This window comes from Lygodium microphyllum, chromosome 26 (assembly GCF_053477565.2).
Source record: "Lygodium microphyllum isolate KBCC chromosome 26, Lygodium_microphyllum_v1.1.10, whole genome shotgun sequence".
NCBI classification, from domain to species: Eukaryota; Viridiplantae; Streptophyta; class Polypodiopsida; order Schizaeales; family Lygodiaceae; genus Lygodium; species Lygodium microphyllum.
The window spans coordinates 71,818,528-71,834,815 of NC_141160.1; the positions used below are offsets into that span (position 1 = coordinate 71,818,528).

The 16,288-nt window shown below is 37.9% G+C and overlaps 1 protein-coding gene across 1 annotated transcript; it reads left to right on the top strand.

Annotated features, from left to right (window-relative positions):
* Positions 1-1,888: 1,888 nt before the first annotated feature.
* On the top strand, positions 1,889-4,157 carry LOC148013395 (cadmium/zinc-transporting ATPase HMA2-like). Its single transcript, XM_087667885.1, has 6 exons — positions 1,889-2,055; positions 2,815-2,946; positions 3,083-3,288; positions 3,412-3,551; positions 3,678-3,746; positions 3,873-4,157. Exons 1-6 carry the CDS (start codon positions 1,889-1,891, stop codon positions 4,155-4,157), a joined length of 999 nt encoding a protein of 332 aa, XP_087524011.1.
* Positions 4,158-16,288: the final 12,131 nt, after the last annotated feature.

A 16,288-nucleotide genomic window follows, 5' to 3' on the forward strand; every position in this document is an offset into this window, starting at 1 on the left:
ATCGACTATAACTATAGAAGGCATGCACAATATCTATGAGCAACAAACCTAGGTCAAAAATTGACTTTGGTATCTCATCAACTATACCTAAAATATATGGTAAGCACCATTGGATGAACTTTTGGTTCTCTTCGGCCTTAAAGCTTTCATTGTACTTACTTGGATTACGAGGCCACCGTCCATGACGAATAGAGGGTGGAGAGAGCTTATAAGCATTTTCACAACAAAAATCTATCATATTTTTCTTTTCATTGGACATGGCTCTCATGAGTACTTGTATGTATTTTTGAAATATATTTAGAGATAACACATGCATCGCATCATATACCAAGTCTATTTTCAAGTTAAAACCATACAAATCATACAGTTTCCATAGAATAGACTCTCCAGCTAATCCTGCAAGCTTTAGTTTTCCATCCTTTTCAGCTTGTGTGGATGCTCTCTTTGAACTTGATAAGGCATCAATCATTTCACCTATGGACCGTTGGGTTGGAGGATATATTACTTGATATGGACTACCATCATAAAGGTAACGTCCTTGGAATGAGGGATTACTAGTATCAAGAGTAGCTTGGGATTTTTCTCTACAACAAAAGAATTGCCCACCATCTTTGAAGGATCCTATTTTGCATTGTGTAGGATGATCCCTTGTAACCATCATTAGCATTAATCTAACAACACAAAAGTTTGATTGTCCCATTGGATTTTCAAAAATCTTTTCTACAGGGTAGTTGTATGACACTTGCATACCATTTATGTAAAGGTCTTGTAGCTCACTAATAAGTGGTCTTAAAAAGGTATGAAATACATCAAGAGTATTACGAATAAATTTAGAGCAACTAAAAGGTATGAATAAAATAGGAATAATGCCTAATATGGAACCCTTCCCACCATTAAGGACCTTAATTTCAACCACACCACAGTCCTTTTGAGTGGTACGAGAGGCTTGGAAGCCATCCCAATGTAAAAGAAGTGCCAAGTTCCGAGGATCACCTCTACACATTTTCTTTTTACATTTATTGAGATGTCGACATTTTTTACAAACAAAATTATACTCTTGCATCTCTTGGTCAAAACCTTGTTCTAGAACTATTGAAAAACAAGACCTTGGAAAAGTTGTATATACTTTCCCACATGTAGGGTTGTTGCACACAACAACCATCTCATACTCAGCATCAGGATTCCAAAAATCTTGATACTCACGACACTTTGTTATTCTCATTTATGAATTTTGGTTGCATATGGATATCTTTCCCTAACCATATTGTTTTATGATGCCACATGCTTAGGAAATCATGACAAAGTGTCCTGGATCGCACTAAAAGCTTTAATTGTTTCTTTAGAGGTAAATAATCAATAGCTAACATTTCTCTCCTTGGTTTATTGCATTTTTTACACTTTTCACAACATTCAATACAATCACGCTTTAGTATTCTTTTTCGCATATTTTGTTTGCAAGAACACAAGACTACATCTTTGGCATAAGAATCTTCTTTACTAGGTGTAAGAAGTTCAATTTCATGATCATTGTTTTAATTTCCCATGCAAAACCTATAGCGCTCAGGTTGGACCATGCCAAGACCATGATACATAAAGTCAAGTTGCTCCCAAGATGTCGGGACTCTCACTCCATCAAGGTTTCCATCCCATGTATCAGGTAGTTGCACTAATAGCTTACTTAAACTTGGCTTGCACTCTTCAACTCTTTGAGCCCTAGCCCTAGCCCTAGCTCTCATGCATGATGTCTTCACATGCACACTGTAGTCAGTGTAGTAATGCTGCCAGAAGACTGGGACTGATCAGGCATTATAATTAAGGAACAATGCTCTATGCAGTGGTAGCTGCACAACAGAGCAACCACTACATAGAGCATCCATGGCTTTGAAGAATGGCAAGCCGGGCATGGCGCTGCTACTGCTATACTGCTGATTTTGGTGATCCGATCAAAAGCTCACTGCGAGATGACCAGAAGGCTTTCAACCAAAGCAAGAAGGGTGAGCTCAGTAAGAATAAGGTGGTTCTCAAAACACTTGTTCCATTCTCTCTCAAACAAAGGTATGTTGCACACTCTAGCTGTGGTATTTACATGTTCTTTTTTTTGGGCAAGCCACTTTATCTAGTCCATAGATTCTACCCCACTGGATGATAGGAAAAAACCAGATGTGCAGGCCATGCAACAAAAGGACCTGACAGGTGAGAAGGAGGAGGGGAATGGCAAACATTAGGATCATGCCCTAGTCCAAGAGGAGGAGCAGAAGAAGGCCCGAGCGGCGCATGCAGGGGGTACAACTAATCAAAAGATCGAAGAAGCATACAAAGAGAATGTGCATCTAGCAAACAAAGCCAAAGACAAGAACAAGAAGAAGGTATCACTCAAAAAATCGCCCACAAGCCACTCATTGATAGAAACTGGTATGCCGTTCTCGATGAGAACCATGGGGAGAGTGATGAGATTTAGATTTATGAGTGAAGCTGCAATGTCCAAAGTCACAATGGTAACATGGGATGTTAGAGGGTTGGGCTGTGAACCCAAGAAGGATGTATGCACGAGACTCCTCAGATTGAGGAAGTTGGACCTACTTGCTATTCAAGAGGTCAAGGTGAACACAGAGCTTTAGCTCTTGTGATTGACACGCCACGGGACCTACGCTGACGTCAATCATCTATGAGCTCGAATTCCAATCACTTAGGTTAAAGCCTGATAATCGATCTTTAGGCTATAATCTGATACTGATCAAGTCTCATCGATGAACCCAAATTCCAAGACAATACAGATCAGGGGCTTATGTGCTCAAATGGGGTTTCTTGTGAAAGTGGAAGCTCTCTGGAGGCTCTTGGGAAGCCTAAGGTTATGGCCTTGGACAAAATAGAAACTTTGACAAAGGGACAATTCCAAGTGGTAGAGGTGCTACCCATCAACAATAACACAGACTTACACAGGCTCCTGTACTAGTAAAATAATTAGTTGTGGCTAACAAATCAATACCTTGCACCTGTTGAAACTAGATTAGAATGGAAAATTGCAGAACTCGTCTCTCTGATTTTCACTCATTAATTCAAAACACCAAAATACTTGTTATAGGATGTCATTTGTCGAGAGAAAATCAAGCCACCCAATGGCCTCAGCCCTGGTTTCATATGCAAAGTTGCAATATGGAATTGAGCCTTTAGGTCAAGTTGAGGACTTCACAATTATAGATGGGGAAGGTGTTAGTGGTGTGCTTGATGGCCACCAAATACACATCGGTAATGAGAGACTAGCAAACCAGTTTCAATGGACTAATCACGGTATGTATGGATATAGAACATGGCCATTTGGTAGAGGCCGAGGCCAGAGTACATCTACAAGTGTGTTTCTTCATTTGTTTGTTGTTATATGTAATGTAACATTTTGGTTTGTACTATCTGCAGACATAGAAGAGACCATAGAAACCTGGAAGAGTCAAGGATGGACAATTTTTTGGATAGGTGTGAACGAAAAATTGGAAGGGATTTTATGTGCTGGTGATCAGCTTGGCACTGAAGCACTTGAAGCTGTGCATAACATAAAGGTGATAAATTTATTTCTAATCATTTTACCCACTCTAAATGTCTGATTGTGCCATTACCTAATGAGAACTAAATTTTTTCTTCTGATCTATTCTAATCAAAGAGGGATAACTGGGCGATATGTGCAGAGGTTGGGCCTCCACATTGTCATGCTTACCGGAGATAGTCTAACTGTAGCAAATGCTGTAAACATGAAGGTGATGCTCATTTGACATTTTTAGCTCACCTACAATACAGTTTACTAGGCATCTCTTGACATCTATTATATATATGCTCAAATAAATACTAATAAGCAAAATCACTATGATCATTTGATTAATTAGGTTAAAATGCAGTTCGGCACCAATTCTGTCGAAGTGCATGCCCAACTACTTCCTGAAGAAAATGTGAGTGTGCTTAGGCAGCTCAAGAAAAAGGGATTGACTGGCATGGTGGGAGATGGCATAAATGATGCACCTGCTTTAGCAGCAGCTGATGTTGGCATTGCCATGGGTGCTGCTGGTTCAGCTGTGGCCATGGAGATTGTAGATGTTGCTCTCATGACCAATAATCTTAAGAACCTTGCACATGCTGTGGAGTTAGCACGCAAAGCACAAAAAAAGATCTAGCAAAACATATTCATGTCAATCACAGTCAAGCTGCTAGTTATTGTGCTTGCGGCAGTTGGATATGCATCCCTATGGGGTGCTGTTGTTGCTGATGTAGGCACTTGCCTGTTTGTGATCTTCAATAGCATGTTATTGCTAGGCAGACAGACTAGAGATAATGGCTCTTGCAGTACAGGTCAACATAATCATGATCACCATCATAGTGGACATAAACATTGTCATGATCATCTGCACCAGAGGCATGATCACAGCCACCAGCACAAGCTGTTGCAATCATGTGCTGTTGGTCATTCAAAGAGGAACATCTTTGGACATCCAATGTTTTGCTGCAACTCAGCCAACTTGGATGAATTTGACATTGAATGCTGCACATCGAAGGGACCTGCAGATCAAGTGAAGGAGAATCAGGTTGTGTCACCTCGGTCAAGGCAGACAGGACTTTCAGTACTATGTGCACTTGACTTCAGTATTATGTGCACTTGACTTTCAAGTCACTTAGCTATCCATGCTATTAGGCTAGGCTTAATAGGTGGTATGCAACTCATTGGGGGAATCATGGCTACCCATTGTGGTTACTCTATTTACTGATTTTGGTCAAATATTTGTCTGGTCATTGGTATTGCAATAAGCTATTGCAACAGGAGGAAGAGAAAGTTAGTGCTATCTCTGTAGGAGAACAACAACCCAAAATGGACATTTCTGCTCTGATACAGTGGATCTGATGCTCTGATGCATGGTTTAGTGCCATCGTCAACAAGTTAGAGACCTATAGCAATAGTTTATAAAACAGTTTGCAATTATTTAAGCTAGCCCTGTATATACATCTTGGTAAACATGTTGTATTCAGATTCTAGCTGTTACATTATGACAAGTAAGCGTCTCCCTCTTAAGTGTTTTATGCCATGCAGGTCCCAAGAACCCCCCAAGATGCAACACATGGCAGGAGGCCCACCGCACTCCCCCATTTTGCCATGTCATAAGTCAAAATCAGTTATTCCAGAGATATATCAGAACATCAATTATCACACTTTACACATGTAAAACCAGAATTTCACCTTTGCATTAGAATCACACACTTTTGTATTAGGTAAAATTTCCTCTCTTGACATGCTTGCAAGTGATACAGTTGCAACCAAGACTCAAGGTGGTCCTTGGCACCTACATCCTGGACAAGACAAATAGAGAATGGATCGATTTGCAGCAGTAATAGAGGCTTGCCACCTATTCTTGTTTCCTGTCTTGTCTTCTATTCACATTCATTGTCTTTCCAATAGACAAATGTTTTCACAAAACTGACATTTAAAATGACAAGCATGGCTAGGTACCAAGATAGTCTTACTCTAGCCACCTACAACATTGAAGCAATTAGCAAGGACATTAAGCAAGGGCTATTTTGGAAGTGGGCTCTTGAGAATAACTTTTTTGCAATTCTTGTGTGCAAGAGCACAAACTGCATTCCTTTAGTGGCAAATGTTTCTTACATGGGGGATGCTTGTGCTTCTCTAGAGAAAGCGAAGGAGAATCAGCTGATGATCATAGCCATACTATATTAAAAAAACGTGTTACATGAAAGAAGTTTATAAGACATTGCAAAATTGTACCTGGACTGGAGCTTAGTGATGGTGGCCGATATTGCAATATATGACGTCTTTTCTTTCTCTATCATGAAATTTGTGCACCTCCACTCAGTTCACAGAGTACGGCCTGCTATGTTGTAGAATGGAAAAAGGGCAAAAGAAGAGAAGGCGGGAGCTCCAAAATGTTCTAGAGGGAAAATATATTAAGGTTAGTGTTTCAACGGTAGGATGAGAACTTTTTTTAAAAAAATTTGAGTTAAACAATATTTATTTCTCTATTTCATTTTTTAAGAATTCTAGAAAAAGATAAGTCACATGATCATATTGATAGAATCACCAATTTGTTATAAAATCTTAGCCCCCCCCCCCCCCCCCCCCGGGCTTCGATGACTCAACTCTTGGTGATTTTTGGTGCGTGCACCGCATCAATTATCTCTGTGAGTATAATGAGTATAATTTGTCGATCATCATCATTCCAAACACAAGTCTTGTAGAGATTTTTGATGTCTCATCAAAATTGGAAGACTTAAAGGAATCTTGGTAACACTCAAGATTCTTTAAATTAAAAATGTTTTGTCTCATCAGTGATAATATTAGTTACCAAGACTCGTGGAATTATTTACATATCTAATAGAGTCTACATCTCTAATAGACCCGTTTCCAACATCTAGTGTCTAATTGGATCTTATATATCCTTTAATATTCCTATCTACCCAATGCTTTAAATCAATTTGCATATGTTGCTAACATTGGCACCTTAAAATCTCAAAAAATACCCCAATGACTCGTTGTTGGTATATTATTATAGACAAGGGCTCTTAAAAATAATCCTAATTTCAAGAATATATTTGTAATATAGACTATATCTCTATAATAGTCTACATCTTTGGCTCAACAAACAAAATTTTGTTGATGTTGATTATTCAGCCTTTAAGAGAATTAGATTTGTCTCTACTAGTCATGGGACGGTTTCGTGGTTTTGTTTTGGAGATCTTTAAAAAAAATAAAACACGAATTGGATAAGAATATGAAAGGTCATTAGATGATGTAAAAGTAGAGTCAACCTTTTATTTTGATATGTAAATTCACTTACTTTTTGTTTTTAAGTTTTGAATTTCGTTAGAGAACATAGTTTTGTGTGCATATTGTGGGAGCTATACATGTGTATATGTGGAATTAAAGTCATATGCTCTTACTTAGCAATATGCACGAGGGAGGGAGAGAGAGAGTGAGTGAGTGAGAGAGAGGCATGATTGCCTCTAAGGCATGATTGCCTTAGAGGCAATCATGTCTCTCTCTATACAAATATTCTTTTTAAATTTTGCCGGTAGACTCCTTGATAGACACAAATTGTGTTTGGTGTTCGACTCCCCTTGAGTTTATCTTTATTTGTTTCATTTACTCTCACATTGATGTTGATTATCACTTGTCTACGTGACAGGTGAACAATGTCCAAACAGAATTTGAAAAACAACACTTTGATGAAGGTTATGATTGAAATCAACTATGAAGATATAATCCTAATTTGTTTCAAGTATAATCCTGATTTGTTTTAGGCCCCTCTCACTAGTGTGTAATAGTACTTGATTTCCGTTACGAGTGATGGCATAAGCATGGCTTAGATATCTCTAAAAATAATAGTAACCATTATGTTTATTTTCATTCAGTCTCACATTCATGATGCTTATCACTTGTCTACATGACGGGTTCACTATAGGACAATAACCATTATTTTTAGTTTCAGCCTCATGTTGATTATTACTTCTAAACTATAGGACAATAACCATAGTTTGTTTCAGTTTTAGTTTCAATTTCAACCTCATGTTGAACTATAGGACAATAACCATTATTACTTTTAGTTTCAATTTCAACCTCATGTTGAACTATAGGACAATAACCATTATCACTTTTGAACTATAGGACAATAACCTCATGTTGAACTTAGAGCACTGGAACAAGGTCATCTCCCTCATAGAGATGTTGTGCTACCTCAATGACGACACACCAATCTTTCTAAACTGCCACGCTAGGAAGACCATCTTGATATGCACTATCATGAAGAATCTTAGGATACTGATGATGCATGGAGTCGGGGTTGCCTTCCTAAATTCATTGCCCTACATAAGCCTTGCATGTGAATATCAAAGAGAAGGTGTAGTCGAAGCATGCAACCAATCCCAACTAGTGTACTGGGAGTACATTGACAATCAGATGTAGTAGTGCCACATCTCCATGTATACCAGTCAAAAGCCTAATAAGTTGGATTAGAAATAAGTAAGGATATTAGTTCGTAAGGTTCTAAGCTCTTCAAAATTTGTAAGGTTGTAAGGTCTTCAAAATTTTATTGGTAGTATAGAAGCAGAACCCATATGCAAGTTGGGAGATGGAAGTTTCGTATCGTCTTGTGATTTTTTTAAAATTTAAGATCAAAAGAAGGTCATGGTGTTTGGATTTGCAATACCATCTTCTCTTGCTTGTGATACTGGACAACTAGTAGGGCCTATGATAGATATGAACAATCGTAAAGGAGTGTTATAAACTTACTAGCATATATAGCCCCCAACCCAAACACATGCATGCTCTCTTGATAAAGGGCATGCTTAAGCACAAGTTGTTGACATTGGCACCTTTAAATCTCAACAAGTAACCTAACGATCCATTGTTGGTATGTTCTTATAAAAGTGTAGTTAACTCATCAATATTCAAGGACTCAAATAATATTCCTAACTATTATCCCGAACATATCTCTTTTGATTTTTTGCATAACATTGATGGAACTCCATCTTTTAATCTTTCCCTATTATTCATTTCAAGCTTTAAGATTTTCCAACCTCACTTATGATTTGAAAAGTTGTGTGAAAGTAATTCACTCAATTCTTATGCAAGAGTTAGAGACTGTGGGGGAACCCATACAAGTCACAAACTCGGGCCCCCTTACTCCAATGGAGAGGACTAAAAGGGCACTTAGGTAACTTCCAAGTTAGCCCATAAAAACAACTTTACAAAGCAGATGCAAAAACATTCAACTTAATGACTATCACTAAAAGAGTATTAAGCTAACTTCCAAGTTATGGAGTTTTTTATCTATCGAGTGCTTTGCAATTTACCATTTTTTTGACTGTGTAGATAAGAACTTAAGATCTTATCATATTATTCCAAGCATCCTTCAATTATGGGTTGAATCCTTCCCTTTCTAGAGAGGAGGCGCTGAACCTAAATAGAGACTGGCTTCCATTTCTTTCTCCAACTAAACCGATCCTTCTTAGATGAACTTCCTAGGAACCTCACATTCCGAGAGATCATAGAGAGCCAACTAATTAACATTGTATCTTTGCTTGAGCCTCCATAATCCTAAATAGAAAAATAGTCTTGTCAATGAAACATTTGCAAGCAAGCTTTTAAAGGGAAAGCTTTTCTTTCTCACCTCCATTAGATGCCAAAGACTTTGGTGGTTGAATTTCTTTGTTTCCATCTTGCTTTAACTTTGACATCTCTAGGATTTGGGTTCCTCCTTTTGAGGTTTGTTTGTTTTCTTGGATTTACCCTTCTCAATCTATGACATTTTTTCTTTTTACTTCTTTTGTGACTATGTTGCATGAAGTTCTTCCTTATCTTCACTCTTTTCTCCTTGGGTGCTTCTTAGCTCAATTCCTTTGCAAAGCACCCACGTTCTTTGCATATAAAGCATGTAACCAAGAAGAGAGAGAATACTACATTGACCAGCAACTCAATCCCATTAGGATCATTGATGCCAGGAGGCATATTCCACGGTGAAACAAGAGTCCTACTTCACTTCTAGTGTCTTATATGATAATCTAGGCTATGGATCTTCAACCTTCATTAATCTCACTGGATTCATGATGCCAAAATTAGACCTTTCCTGTGCATGTATTTTTTGTCACTGTTGCATGTTACTTGACTCACAACATACATAATGTACAAATAATCAAATAAATTTCTCCATCATATGCTCAATAATTAAGGTCTAATGCTAAAAATATTGAAAACACCCAAATTCTTTAGGATCAAGCAACTACAACTCCAATTTTGCTACTTGGAAGCCTGGATCCCTTAGCAACTTTGCTAACTCATTCAATCTTAAATAAATAAGCTTGCTTTTGCTCACATTAGTCACAACCCCAGATAGCTCTAGAAAAATTTCATACACTTTCATCAAATACATCTACTAGTTGCCTCTCTACTTGCACAATATTGGTAAGTTATTGTTGGCAAAGAATTGGGAGACCAAGTGTCTTCTTAATGGTATAGGAAGCCCCTTGCTTACTCCATGTTGCACCTTCAAATCCAAATTCCTAAGCAAAGGGTTGGTGATTATGGTAGCAAAGAGTAATGGGACAATGGGACACCCTTTGGCATCGACATCTTTACCTCAAATGGACCTAAGCATAGACCATTTACAAACACATTCCAAAGAGGATGAAACATCCCTACATAAATTCCACGATTCCTCCTCCATCATCTATCATAGTGATGAACTCTTGTTGCTTCTTTTGCTTCATCAATTCATAAAATTAATTGGTAGAAGAACCAGTCCCATAAGATACCATTTTCCTTAGACTAAATTTTTGCAACTTCACCTTTATGTTTTTGCAAATCCTCCATGTAATGCTCCGCTTCTTTGAGAATTTGATAAAACATCCCATTACTAGAACACTTAGAAAAAGTCATAATAATATACTCACTGCATTGCTAACTACTAACATGCAACCCTCTTTGAAGTCAATCTTGATCTTTGCCATACATATTGGTAATCTCAGTTATGATAGCAATGGATCTCATCTAGTTCTACGTTGGATTAGACATTGGATTGTTGGTTTGTTTCCAAGCATCCTTCAGCTATAAGTTGAATCCTTCCCTTTCTAGAAAGGAGGTGTTGAAAGAGAGGGGCTTCCATTTCTTTCTCCTACTAAAAACATCCTTCTTGGATGGACTTCCTAGGCACCTCACATTCTAAGAGATCATAGTGAGCCAACTAATTAACATTATATCTTTGTTCGAACCTTCATAATCCAAAATAGCAAAATAGCCTTGTCAACAAAACATTTGCAAGAAGCTTTTAAAGGGAAATTTTTTATTTTTTACCTCCATTAGACTTCAAAGAATTTGGTGGTTGTAATTATTTGTTTCCATCGCGCTTTAACTTCAGCAAGGATCACGACTGATAATTAGGTTTCTCCTTAGGTTTCTCCTTTTGAGGCTTGTTTGTTTCCTTGAATTTACCCTTCTCAACCTATGTTTTTAGCTTTTTGCTTCTTTTGAAGTTCTTCCTTATCTCCACTATTTTCTCCTTTGCTTCTTCTTATCTCAATTCCTTTTTGGGCATTCCTTTGCAAATCACCCATCTTCTTTGCATTTGAAGCATGTATCCAAGAAGAGGGAGAATTTGACATCGACCAACAACTCAATCCCATTAGGATAAAAAATCTAGAGCATGTCAAGGATCTTCTTCCTCTTATCCCAAAGTACAAGAGGTCACTTGCTCCACTAGTTGATATTATTGTAAGAACATAGAGTGCTCTACCTAGCACTTCTACTAGCACATTACTTCTCCATCTAGCAAAGTAGGAAGTCCATGAAAATTAGCCCATATTGGGCATTCAATTTGCAAGACCTCCTCAGGAATAAAATCATGATGCCATGGAAGCATGTAATTAAGGCTCACTTTAAGCCAAACAAGTGAACCCAAAACCCAATCTCTTTTTACTTTAGATGAAAGCAAGGCCCAAAAGAAGTCTAATGGCAAGAAAAACAATGTGAGCACCACTTTGATCCATAGGTGAGCCAAAAAAATCTAGCAAACTCATCCTCAAGAGGGGCCTTCCCTTAAAATACATGTACATGTTGCATAGAGAATACTTAGCATTGCTTTGCCGAATGCATGGCAACAAGGATACCACTCATGCACATAGCACTTGCTCCCCAAATTCTATTGTGACTCTCTTTTAATTCTCATTGAAACATTTTTGATCACCCCACATCTTCTTCTCTAGCTTTTCCATGTTTATGCTAGCAACGACAATGTTAGCATAATCCATCTCCATCCCATAGTCTTGCTTCTATTACTTTATGTTAGTGCTATGTGTTCCATCATCTCTTACTCCTTGTTCACCCCCTGAATATGCTACATGCATGAAAGTGGGAGTATATGCCACATGTTGGTAGGAAATGTTGCTTTTTTAATGAACTTAATACAACTACCCTAGTTAATAGACCATGTGCCACGACTATCTATTGAGAGCAGGATCCCCTCTTCAAGTTTCCGCATACTCAAGAGGTTCTATGTCTTTCATTTAAGGAAAAGGCTATTACAATTTGAACTGTTTCTATTTTGCTAATGGATGGATATGCTCCTTGTTTGTAAGGGGCTCAAATAACTTTTGATAACTATTTGTGCTTGTATGGATGCTAGGTATATCCCACACTTCAGGGGGATTTGAGGGGAATTTCAAGATTTAGAGCCATGGCATTGAGTTGAATTGAATGAGATTCTTCTTTGCTTTAATGTGACAAGGAAATATTTATATTGTTAAAAATGATATTTTATTTATGGATGTGTAAAGTATTTGTGCTATGTGAGTAAGAATTAAAAGTTATCAAAATCCACAAATGTATCTTATAGCACATGTACATTTTGGATGCATACAAACATATCCATTACAAGTGTGCATCGACATTGTCTTATTTGAGATTGACTACATGGTTGATGGTTAGGCCTATCAATTGTGATGTATATTACTTAACATGACTATATAAGCATGACTATGTTAGATATTAGGGAATAAATTTGTTTTTGATTTACTATGCATGCACATTATCCTATGATCCATAGCTTCATAATTTTATCCAATAAACATGGCTATATTAGGTGATATATTGAAATTTGCCTTACTTTACCATATAGACACTTATTTTACTAGTTATAGCTTCACATCTATCTAGTAAAATTAAAAACCTAGTTCCAATTTAAAAAACCCTAGTTACTAAACTAGAAAAAAATGTGCATTTACTAGTTATAAGGCTACTTACCATCTAGTTTAGTGTCTAAAGTTCCGAGAGAGAGAGAGAGAGAGAGAGAGAGAGAGAGAGAGAGAGAGAGAGAGAGAGAGAGAGAGAGAGAGAGAGAGAGAGAGAGAGAGAGAGAGAGAGAGCTAGAGCTACACCTACAACTCAGACACGTGCCCGATAGAGAGAGAGTGTGTGTATGTGTCAAAGCTACACCTACTCAACATTGCTAATTGCAGACTTGCACTTGATAGCATTTGTGGTAGTGCACATGTGCGTGTGTGCACACGCACACACACATAGAGAGAGAGAGATCTCCTCATGTACTACAATCCATTCCCTCAAATAAGAGGGAGAGAGAGTAGGTCACACAACTTAAAAGAGAAAGAGTGTATGTATCTATGCCTGCATGGTTGTGGGGAGTTAAGAGGGAGGGCTTTTTACAATTCAAAATTCATAGGTTTAGTAGCATTTTGCATGTTTGGGAGGCCCTCTAGAAGTTCACGACCTCTTGAGCCTACAACAAGAACAATATATAATACATTGTAAAGTTGCAAAAGTTTCTCACCATTGAAGATGCATGTATATTCAAAGGGAGAAAGTATTTACAAGACAATAATATTTATGCGTTTATGTGAATGTCCATGTGTATACATGCATTTGCATGCACATGCATGTGTCCATGTTTGCATATGCATGGGCATAAGATGTTGGGAATATACAAACATGACAAGCTTGACATTGCTATACTAGAACAAGTTATTTAATTTTAGACAAGTGGTAAAAAAGAGATTGGCATGATTAGTATAAGGCTAATAGCAAAGCATTGACATTTTATGATTAAACAACTTAGAATGTTGTGGCCTTTAGAAAATCCATCAAGGCTATAATAACAAGACATAGAAGCATCTGGAAGACAAAGTTGGCCAGGAAATACATGTAGAGGCTGGTTGAATGCCAATCTAGAGAATGCGGTTGTTTTCTAGGTGTACTTAGATGAGAGGGGCCCATCGATATCATGGGTTGTTCTTCTACTTCCTCCTTTCCTTTCTTGTCAATGGTTGAGCATTTAATAGACATCATGCATGAGTCATCACTATAAACATGTGGTCCTAGATTGTCATTTTGCTTCATTGCATGTATATTGCATTTGTGCATCAAGCCATAATTGACAAGATCATAACTAATTTTTTCTGCAATGCCATCTTGCTTCATTGGAGCTGAGATGTCACCTAGATTTGTATTGATTCTTTCATCCTGCGTGTCGATGTGTTCTTTTGGAGTATTGTCATCATCATTAGGATGCTCTTCTATCTGGTTATATTGTTGCACTTCAGCTGTATTTCCATGATTAACATTGACATGCGCTTCTACATTGTGAAGTTTATGCATGTCACCTTGGTTTGTGTTGATAGATTGATCATGGAGGTTGTTAGTATCGGCATGTTCTTCCATAAGGCAATATTGCTTCACTCCATGGAGGGTGCGACCAGCTGCAAATTCTGTGTTAATACTTCCAGTACCACCATCGCCTGCACTATCATCATCATCATGATCATTTTCTTCTTCTTCTTCTTCTTCGATCTCTTTTGATCTTCTACTGCAAGTTATAGGCGCAATATAAAACCCCTCGAGCAGAGATAAAATCCTGTCAGGGTCGACCTCATAATCAGACGGAGCTCGGTTGACAGCATGTTTCAACATCCCGGCATCTCCATTAGTACATAGAGTAAAGGTTCTTCTACATGAATCAAGCAGGGCTGCAACAAGAAGCTGGTAATGACCACAGCTTTTCCTTCTCTGCTTATCCGGCATATTGATATTAATCGCCACAGGAAATTAGTTGTATTGGATTGGTAAGTAAGAAAGAACGTTCAAGGGAATTGGTTTTAACTCATTCAATCAGCAAAGATGGTGCATGTAGCTGCAGAATGGAATGTGTAGAGATTTAATGTCAAGCGCCGTGGTATCTCAAACTGCTTTGCGTGAGTGCCCTTCACGCCTCATCATGCTTTTGGTGTGTTATGGAGCTATCCCTTTTCCTTTTGCTCATCAATAACATACTGCAATGAGTAAGAAACAAGCAATAACTTGTACATATAGTGAGCATGCAACACACGTTTGGATGCATTGTCCATCTATTCCTTCTAAGTGTGTTCTCTTCCAAGGAAAAGATACATTGTGACCACAAGTACATACATTAGAGAAAACCAATTCAAATTTTTGAATACCTCCTTAGTGTGAAGCAAGAAGGATTGGTGTATGTTTCCACAAAAGGATCATCCTTAATGTGGGTGTCTTTGGATCAACAATATAGGGTGAGCATGCCAAAGAACACCTGCACCACTTAGGGACTTGAATTTTATGCAAGACCATTTTGACTAACCATCCAAGCTTCTCTTTTGGGCCTACCCAAAGGTTCATTGTGCTTATTTGATATAGGCCTAATTTTTTCTAAGGAAAATGTGAGAAAATAGAGGAAGAAATTTAAGGAAACCTCAATTTTCATGATTGCATAATTGTCATCATACATTTATGCAATTGTTTTGTCACGTGAACATTGAATATTTTCATCATAGACGAGTGTGGAAATAAGTTGTGGAAGGAGGTACAAAAACAACTATACATAATAACTTATTACTTAAACTAAGATAGATAAAAATGCCATCTACACTTCCTCACTCAACTTCTCAAAATTTGGGGTCAAGATAGTGGATGAAACATGCTAAGAAGATAAGATGCATGTGGAGCAATGTACTTTTTTGGTTGAAATTTTGTAATTGGTTATACAAAACTCCAACATGAAAATTTTTGGCTATAATTCATACAAAAAATATCACCCTTTATCACACAATAAGATAGTTTTTGGAGGTATTTGATCATCAAAAGTAATCTAGTTTACAATGCAAAGAGTGATAGTAAATGTGCAGCTTCTTAACTCCTATAAGTACTTTGCTAGTAAAACATGCATTTCATATCTTTTCCAATGTCTGTATATATATATTCCATCCACTTCTTCTTCTTCCCTTTGATCTACCACCACTTATAGGCTTGTCCCACGCTACACACATACACACACACACACACACACACATACACACACACACACTACAAGGATATGGAGGTATAGCGACGGCGGTTTCCGACGCAAAATAGTGGCCTCGCTATTTGCGATGCAAATAGCAACGGTACTCAGACGAAAAAAATGTGGGCCGAAACTCGAGCCCGTTATTTTGCGCGCATACACGAAAGAGAGAGAGAAAGGGAGAGCGAACATCTTGCATTTGAGAGGGAGAGGGAGAGAAAGAGAGAAAGAGGGAGAAAGAAAGCTTCTCACTGCCACTGCTGCCATTCGTGAAGAAGAGGAGGAGGTGTACGGAGGAAGAAGAGGAGCCGTCGTCGCAAAGAGAAGCCGCCAAACCCTTCTTCGAGCCTTTACGGTGAGTACATTGTTCCTTCTTGCTTTGCTTTTGTGTTTTCTCTTTCTCTTTTACTTGTTTTTGTTAAAATTCGTGTGTATTGAGAGAGGGA